Raw genomic sequence first — 9227 nt, forward strand, 5'->3', positions numbered from 1 at the left:
AGCAGACTTTTGCTGTACAGAATTTGAAAACAACAAGCTGAGACTTTGGTTAAGAAGTAGGAATTTCCTCATAACTTTTTATTTTTCTTTTTTAACTTAGGTTACCAAATTTTTGTTTGTCACTTTTAGTCACTAGTAATGACCTAACTCCCATTGCTTAACTTCCTTTTACTCATACATAAAAATAATTGGTGATCTTTTTGTTACTGTTCCATCTGTCATATTAATCACATGAACATTATTACGCAGATAAAATTACCCAAGGTCATCAGACTCCTACACAGTGGGAGTGTAACCTTGAGTGCTCTTACACTGATATGTGACTGGGTAATAATGAGGCCTGTGTCAGGGATGTGTGTTTTTATGACTGTGTTGCACAACATCATGGAAGATTTCTTCTTTTTTTCCTCCTGAGTCCTTTCCACTGGATCCTCTCTGGAGACCTTCAGGAAAAAAAACTCCCACACTATAGACAGCTTGTACTGGCTGACGGTTAATGTCGAGCTTTTTTCATAATATAGATTTCATTGTTATAATGTCATATTTGGGTCTCTTTCTCTCTTTGTGTGTGTGCGTGTGGGGGCATCAGATGGAGGAGATGATAAAAGACATACGAGAAGTGTTCATTAGTACCCTCGATGATCTGACCTGGATGGATGCACAGACCAAGAGAGCAGCTGAGGAGAAGGTATTGGTTGTCTGTTGTATTGTATTATATTGTGTTGTACTGGGTTGTATTCTGTTCTTTAGAATACAAGATGACTGACATTTGTTTGTCAATTTTCCTTCTCTACTTTTCTGTAGGCCCGAGCTATTCGGGAGCGGATCGGCTACTCTGACAATATCATGGATGATGAATACCTTAACAACGAGTACAAAGATGTGGGTGTCTGAAAACATACGATTATGAATGTTTTTCTTCTTTCACTGAATTAGTGTAACAGAATCCAGAGGGGTTCATTGAAGATGCATATCAGTTCTGTGAAAACATCTTTGTGAATTCTTGGCTTTTATGAGTTCTCCTGGAGAATATATGACTACGTGTTGATAGCTCTTATCATGGCTAATCCTCCTGTTTCCTTGGCTGTGTGTTGGTGTTAGCTGGCCTACAGTGCAGAGGAGTACTTTGAAAACATCTTACAGAACCTGGAGTATGTGCAGAAGAAACGCCTGCGGAAACTCAGAGTCAAAGTCAACAAAGAGGAGTAAGATTCCCTTGTGGGGACAATAAAAATTGCTTAGCAAACAGGCTTATTATAGGGTAATAATTTGAATTAAAAATGAAAGACAAATATTGTAAATTACTTGTGTTTCTGTGTGACAAACTGTTATGTATTTAGCACCGTGTATTCACATTCTCCCACACAAACTCCCACTTGCTCATACACTTCTGCTCTCCACTAAGCACAACAGCAATGCTAAAATTAGCTTGTTGTTAGAAACCACAGGATAAATTTAATATCTTTCATTGAATTTTAATGGTGTTGTTCAGTGTCCCATTCTTTTACTCCACCCTTCTGTCTTCTCCAGGTGGGTAACTGGAGCAGCTGTTGTCAATGCCTTCTACTCATCCAGCAAAAACCAAATAGGTATTTTCACAAACGCACATTATATCATCACATGAGAAAATATGTGTGCAACAATTCAAAATTATACATTAAAATCAGAAAAGACCTAATTAGTTGTTTTGTGATTCTCTGGTGCCAGTGTTCCCTGCAGGTATCCTCCAGCCGCCTTTCTTCAGTAAAGGCCAGGCTAAATCTCTCAACTATGGTGGCATTGGCATGGTAATCGGTCACGAGATCACACATGGCTTTGATGACAATGGTATGATTTTCCACACTGTTTCTCTGTGTTTCTCCCAGAGGCAGCTTTGGCAGATTATATTGGTATTTGGAACAAAATATTTCCCTTTCTGGTACCACATCACAAAATATGTGTTTTGAAATTCCATTTCTGCATATGCCACATCAGATCATTTTTCACTGTCCTCATTTTCATTGCAAACCACATCTAAAAGCCCCCTGCATACACAATGTAAATGAGCGATATGAAATTAAAAAATATAATTGACATCACTTGTAGCATTTTAGAGCTGTCACAGTCTTTTCTCTCCTATTGATAAAATTCAACCAGCCATCTTCATCTTCATGCATTTGGCTTCTTGTTTTAGGTCGTAACTATGATAAGGATGGTGACCTGAAGGACTGGTGGACACCAGACTCCACTCAGAGGTTCCTGGAGCTGTCAAAGTGCATTGTCAATCAGTACAGCAACTTCTCCTGGGACCTGGCCGATGGACTTCATGTATGTTATCCTCGTAGATCTAATCTCTAGTTTTTTAAATAGAATTTACAGCAGTGTTTTCTCATAAATAATACCCCAAGCTTTGCTCTGTGGCTCCTTTATTTGCTTTTCTGGTACCTTTGCCAGCCTATCCATTTCCATCTTTCCCCTGGTTTTGCAGGCTCATCTCTTCTCTGCCTCAGCTTCCTTTAATATTTTGTGTTGACATTTCAATCCCTCTCCCTCTCTTTGTCTGCCCACATCTGCTCTATTGCTTTGAACAATGCCTCTCTTATCCCATTGGATTATTTCTTGTATCCCAAAGAGTGATATCTGTAAATTGCTGAAATACAGAGGAAAAATTACTATCTCACTCTGTCTATTTCCCCTGCCAATGTTTGCGTTCTTTCTCTTTATGTTCCCTCTCCAGTTAAATGGTAACAACACCCTCGGGGAGAACATTGCTGACAATGGAGGGATACGACAGGCATATCAGGTAATGAGCCAAAGAACAAAGGAAGAAACTGGGTTTAGAAGCCTCGTTTTAAAGATGACCGCATAACATTCAGTCTGCGGTTTGTTATTGTTTTTGCTCATTAAAATTAATAGTTTTTCATTGAGTCAGGTCACTGACTGGCCCCTTAGCAAAATACATCGATGAATGACACAATGTTGTTGCTGATTTCAGCAGTTTTGACCAGAGGTGAACAGAAAGATGGCATTTGAATGCACAAAGAGACAACAAATATTCTTATTATACATGAATCATAATTTCATGCAAATATTTGTTTTGTATTTCTTTACATTGACATTGTCAGTTATGTCACTCATTTGAGGTCAATTCCTTTCTTGTTATTATTGGATGAATAGTATTAGCAACACATCCATATGCTATAATCAGAATTTCATGCTGGACAGGAAATGTGACAGTGTATTTTTTTAAGTGACCCCAACGACAATTTAGTTGCTCGAATATATTTTAGATAAACTGCTGCAGCAGCTTGTGCATTGTTGCGACCTCAGAATTTCTTCCGAGTCAAATAGGAAGAAGGTGTTTACAGGTAATATTCTCAGAAATGATACTGCTTTATAAAGACAATAAAATAACTACCAATATTAGAATAGTGTATTTAAAATTTAACTTTCTTGGTTTATTGCTTATTTCCCAAGTTAACACTGAATGGTAATGAGTCAGAAATGGTAGGCCCATTAAGGACATTTACTAATAAGAACACCCTTATTTGTTTAAGAGGTATAACATGGAATGTTTTTGACGAGGTTTATACAGTCCTTTTAAGTCTTTTTATAATGGTTCATTTTGAGCTATTTTTTAATAAATATCTCCCTCTATTAATACTGCAGGCCTATAAAAACTATGTGAAAGAGAATGGAAACGAGCCACCACTGCCTGGCATTGACCTTTCCCATGATCAACTCTTCTTCCTCAACTTTGCTCAGGTAGTTAATGGATGATGGATGGTTGAATTTGTCTGACTGACTGAATGCTTGATTGTTTGACTGCTTAATTGATGAATTTATGGAATATATACAGTATATCAGGGTGGCACGGTGGTGCTGTGGTTAGCACCGTTGCCTCACAGTAAGAGAGTTTTTGTCAGGTTTGGTCGGTGTCGCCGACGCAAAAAGAGCTGAACCCCGATGCAGAGTCAAAAGAGCAGGCAGGCAGGCAGGCAGATCCAAGCAAAAGTCTTTAATTAAACGAAACTGAACTCAAAAAAAACACACTTACTGTGGCAAAAAACAAGGCATGGCATGGCATGGCAAGGCAAAACCAACAACACGTTCCTGGCATGGCATGGGGAAAAAATGCAGACGCTCAGACAAAGGTGACTGGGAAGACAAGGACTAAATAGACATGACAACGAGACACAGGTGACACACATCAGGAGGGAGAAAGCAATCAGGAAAACCAAAGCAAAGCTACATGAAAACAGGGCACACAGGGGAAGAGACATTTTCAAAATAAAACAGGACATGACAAAAACCTTGAACATAATACATGGAAGCACAAGACAAACATGGAACATGGCACATGGACAGAAATCAAAAGACAAAGCATAACCAAAAAACACCAGGCATGACAGTTTTGAGGGAGTTTGCATGTTCTCTCTGTTCCTGCATGGGTTTTCTCCGGGTTCTTCCGCTTCCTCCCACAATCAAAAAAACATGCACATTAGGTTAATTGGCTACCCTACAATGCTACCCCTAGGTGTGAGTGTGTGCGTGTGTGGTTTTCTGTCTTTGTGTGTCCGCCCTGCAATTGACTGGTGGCCAGTCCAGGGTGTACCCCACCTCTTGCCTGTTATCAGCTGGGATAGGCTCCAGTCCCCCTGGGACCCTGATGGATAAGCGGCATAGGAAGATCAATGGATACAGTATATGTAATGATATAATAAATTAATGGATGAATGCATGGATAATTTGGTGGATAGATGGTTGATTTCTGATAGATCTAAAGATGGGTGGATGGATGGATAGAAGGGTGGATAACTAGAGGCTGATTGCAACTTGACAACTCCTAAATGGAAGAATGGATTGATGTTTCATTTGCTGGATAGGTGAATAAAGAATATTTTGACAATGCACTGATACAATGCAATATGTCCCAATCTTTGTCCATTTCAGGTGTGGTGTGGAACATACCGGCCAGAGCAAGCTGTTAATTCCATCAAAGTAGATGTACACAGTCCAGGGAAATTCAGGTACATTTACATGACTCAGCTATGTGGAACAAAAGGCAGGAAAACAAATTATAGTAGTCACCAATATCTAGAAACCTTGACAAGATGACAAGTAACCTAATATAGCAATTTTAACCCAAACCAACAATCTTTGTGTGTGTGTTACAGAGTGCTGGGCTCCCTTCAAAATTTCCCAGAATTTGCCAAAGCATTCAGCTGCAACAAGGGCAGCTACATGGTCCCTGAGAACACCTGCCGTGTGTGGTGATCCACAGACCTCTGGGATTGGGACTGTTATCATGTGGATGGTCCCTGTTCTCTCACAGTACCTCTCCCCACTGACTGTTGGAGCACTTGTGCAGGACTATAGGGAAGTGGAAGCTATTGTTAGCTCTTTACTGGAAGGACCAGGGCTGGTGGACTGATACTGCAGTATGCACTTCCCCCAAGGAATGCAGTGGAGTGTACCCTGACGGACAGACGGAGCACTGTCTCTCCAACTCTGATACCGTAGTTCATTCAATCAGCCTGATTATTCTGCTACTCACTGAATGAAATCCCTCCTTGTCTTTTTGATTTTTCTTCTTTCCATTTTCATCTTGTTTTATTGTCTGTTGTGAGTCTGCCAATGTGTGTTTGAGTGTGTTACAGGCAGAATGCTGGACAAGTTGTTGAAGAAAAGGGTAGACAGACAAATGTGCTCAAACCCACTGACATATGAATAAACCACACACCTACTCACACTTATATACATGTAACAGGGCTGAACCACTGTACTGTATGTGGGATTGAGCTGTATGCCTCTCATAAAGCCTCTGGTTTCTGGTTCTGGGTTGTTTCAGCCTTCATCTACATACACTCTACAATGTACTTGTAATGTACTCTTTGTTAATACGTGGGACTAGTTTAGCTAAATTATTACAGAAAAGATTATTTTGTTGAAAACACCAGTAAATATTTAATCGTAATCACATATTATGTAATACTGTTCTATATTTAATGTTAATGATTTAACTGCAGTTGACAGGTGGCTGCTGTTCATTAGCAGTATGTCAAATAAACCAAAACGACGTTTTTGCCTTTAAGATGACAGCTGGTCATGAATCATTGAGCTGACAATCGACAGACACCAGACCTTTTTTGTACGTTCACTGAACCTCCTGTGTGTTTCTGTGTGGATGTCGCTGTGTGTTTTCCAGTCTTTCTAAGTCATTATGATCGCTGCCCACTGTTTGTCAAGCAAACTGGTATGCCTTACATCAGCGGTCTCCAACCTTTTATGCACCACGGACTGAATTCATGTAAGATTTTTCCACAGACCAGCCATTGCACACACATGATAAAGCATAATAAAGTGCATAATAATACAACTCACCACAACACAGAATCAGTGAGAGCCCTGAGATTTTTTTTTTTTTTCTTCCAAAAAACTCCAAAGGCTTGTCTTTTAATGCAGGGTGCTTGGTCTCTATGTGGCAAAGCAGTTTTGAAGGCTTTATGGCTTCGTTGGATAGCTGATCTCCACATATTATACAGAGCAGGCTTGGAGTAAGTGAATCACCTGTAATATAAGTGGGACTCTTGGTATTTTCTTTTATATGCAGCTTTCTTTTTGTTGGCAGTCTAAGAGTGTCCTGCTGTCTCATAAATGAGCAGCTCTCCAGTGACATTTGTAGTTTGCATTTTAGCTAGGGTTAACTTGTGGGCTTAATTTATAGGGTATCAAAACTGTGACAGAGTGTGGGAAGTGTGGGAAAGAGGCACAGAAGTGATGGGGAGCTGATTGGGTCATTTTTCAAAATAAAACACCCTGCAGATATAGTTAATACAATGGAAATAAAATAGCAGCAAGTGATCCACGGTCTGGTACTGGTCCACGGCCCAGTGGTTGGGGACTGCTTACATGATCTGTTGTGCTACTGTGAGTGAGAATGTGTACGTTTATTTGGGGGGGAACAAAGGATAAGAAAATGAAACGTTAAAGCAACATTATGCAAAAAATGTGTTTTGGGGTTTTCTTTTAGCAATTTGGTGCCCTTAAACATTTTTGATTGAAATTAACTGTGCACATACATTTGTTGTGATGACATTACCTATGACAAAAAAAAAAAAAAAACAAGAACTTTGCTTACCACAAATCTAACTGCACAGCCAAATATCAAGCAAATGCAACAACAAAAGACATAAGAAGCCACCTGACGTTAATTAGTTGATGTTGATAGTCCAAAAACAAGAAGGCCAGCTTGGCATCTGCCTTGCTTCCTTTTGTTTTGCTGAGCTCTCACCAATAAGTAAAAGTTAGTCTGAAATTCATTCTTTTTTGGACTCTGACTTTGTCACTCTTTCTCATCTTACCATAGCTTCGTTGTCTTCGGTCTTTTCGCCTTTGTCATAATGGTGTTCACGGAGGCTGCTGAGGCAGTCCACCAATACCGATGCCCGCCAGCATTACCGTTTCTGGGACTGAAAATCTCCTTCTCCCAGCAATCCAAAGCTTCTGTACTAGCCCTGTAAACAACCAACACTCCAATGCTTCTAGCTCCCACTCCAGTTTAGGCTAGCAGCTAACTGTGCCAGCTATATAATGGGAGCAGCAGATACTTTAGCAACAAGTAAAGCTAAGGTTATCAGGAAACTGTAAATGTTGAGAGTTGAGGCAAAGCAGCAAAAGGACATCAGAGTGAAAACCAGAAAACATAAAATTTATAAGCAATATAGTTGGTATTGTGTGACTTCATGCCATAAAGTGTCATGTACTATCTACTGGAGATTGTACCCACTTGCCCAAGTTACAAAGTGCAACAACAGCCATTTGGGGGTGTAGGAATGATAAAGGCATTGTTTTCTTTATTACAAGTCAGTGTACCATCAAAATTATTTTAAAGCTGTTGAAGTTGTTTTCAAGTCAAATAATTACATAATGTTTGACTTTTCACATTCTTATATTCTTTGTTGCGGCAAGTTAAATGAAGCTATTTAACTTAACTTAGCATAAAGACTGAGCTAGCCTGTCTCAGTTCAAAGAATTGTATAATTACAATGTAAACTTTTTTAACCTGTATGTGCTTAACTGTTTTTGGCTGGGTGTCCACGAGTTGCCTGGCAGCAAAATCGTGATAACAAGACCTTAGGAAACCTTAATGTATTGCGTGAACTGTTGTGCTGTAAGTGTGTAGCTATACCTGATTCTAGTCTTTATGCTAAGCTAATGTCACCACCTCCTGGCTGTAGCTGATGTTAACTGGCTGATAGAGTGGTAATGAGAGTATCTATTTTCTCAGTTAATTTGAAAGTGAGTAGGTGTATTTCGCATTATGTTGAACTATTACTTTGAGAAAGGTTTGTGATGTCATAGCTGGTTTAATCACATGAAAGGCACCATAATATCCATCTTTTTTATGATTATTTTCCACACTGAAGTAAAAACAGTTGACAGAAGATATAATTAAGCTTTTGAAAAGGAATGTGTTTATCCTATCTATTTTAAACTTACAGAGTATTTGCCGGACCCTAATGGACTTTTCAAAAGTGCGTGCATTTTTTCTGAATGCAGAAGGATGTATGAAGTCTGCGGATTCCAGTATAGGATTCATTGTTTTGTATGGCTATATTTTCTATGTTAAAATGTAACCGAGGTTGTGATATAAGGTCATTAATTGTGGAAATTTTTGCCTTTGCCTATTCTACAGAAATTAGTGAAATGAATGATGTATACCACTTCTTCAGACTGTATACCACACCCTCCATGTTTAACCGTTATACATTGTTATTTCCACGTAACTTGTACGCGTCATTGTTTGTGCAGGCTTCCTCTCTCTGTCAGTCACTCACTCCCTCAGGCTTTCTTTCTTTCTGCCTCTCTCTCTCTCTCTCTCTCTCTCTCTTTCTCTCTCTGTCTCTCACACACTCCACCTGTAGAAAGACAGATATACCTCAGTTGCCTGTATTTAGATACTTTATAATAATAATAATAATGATAATCATAATGAGAAGCAGTTTTTTTTTTCTTTTAAAATAAATCTTTAAATAACATTCTCAGCCTGCAGGCGAGGTTTCATGTGTGTGTTTGTGCATACTTGTGTTGTTTTAGCATCTGAATGATTCTTCTGAATAAATGCTAGCTCGTAAATCTGATACCAAGAAATGTTATGTTTTACATAACATCTTAAGCATTGGCAGTTATTTTTGGCAGAGCATTAAAATGAGAAGCATTATTAAATGCTGGGCTTGAATTCTGCA

The 9227-nt window shown here is 39.1% G+C and overlaps 1 protein-coding gene across 2 annotated transcripts in view; it reads left to right on the forward strand.

The window, feature by feature from the left end:
* Positions 1 to 9020, forward strand: part of LOC124059369 (neprilysin-like) — a 32102-nt gene extending 23082 nt beyond the window's left edge. For both annotated transcript variants that reach the window (XM_046389309.1, XM_046389310.1), the window contains exons 14-23: positions 590 to 688; positions 805 to 882; positions 1102 to 1205; positions 1531 to 1589; positions 1708 to 1827; positions 2174 to 2307; positions 2717 to 2782; positions 3649 to 3744; positions 4933 to 5009; positions 5157 to 9020. In XM_046389309.1, the coding sequence (XP_046245265.1) occupies positions 590 to 688; positions 805 to 882; positions 1102 to 1205; positions 1531 to 1589; positions 1708 to 1827; positions 2174 to 2307; positions 2717 to 2782; positions 3649 to 3744; positions 4933 to 5009; positions 5157 to 5256 (933 nt within the window). In that variant the 3' untranslated portion in view covers positions 5257 to 9020. The remainder of the gene's footprint in view (positions 1 to 589; positions 689 to 804; positions 883 to 1101; positions 1206 to 1530; positions 1590 to 1707; positions 1828 to 2173; positions 2308 to 2716; positions 2783 to 3648; positions 3745 to 4932; positions 5010 to 5156) is intronic.
* Positions 9021 to 9227: the final 207 nt, after the last annotated feature.

Source organism: Scatophagus argus, chromosome 5 (assembly GCF_020382885.2).
Source record: "Scatophagus argus isolate fScaArg1 chromosome 5, fScaArg1.pri, whole genome shotgun sequence".
Taxonomy (NCBI): domain Eukaryota; kingdom Metazoa; phylum Chordata; class Actinopteri; family Scatophagidae; genus Scatophagus; species Scatophagus argus.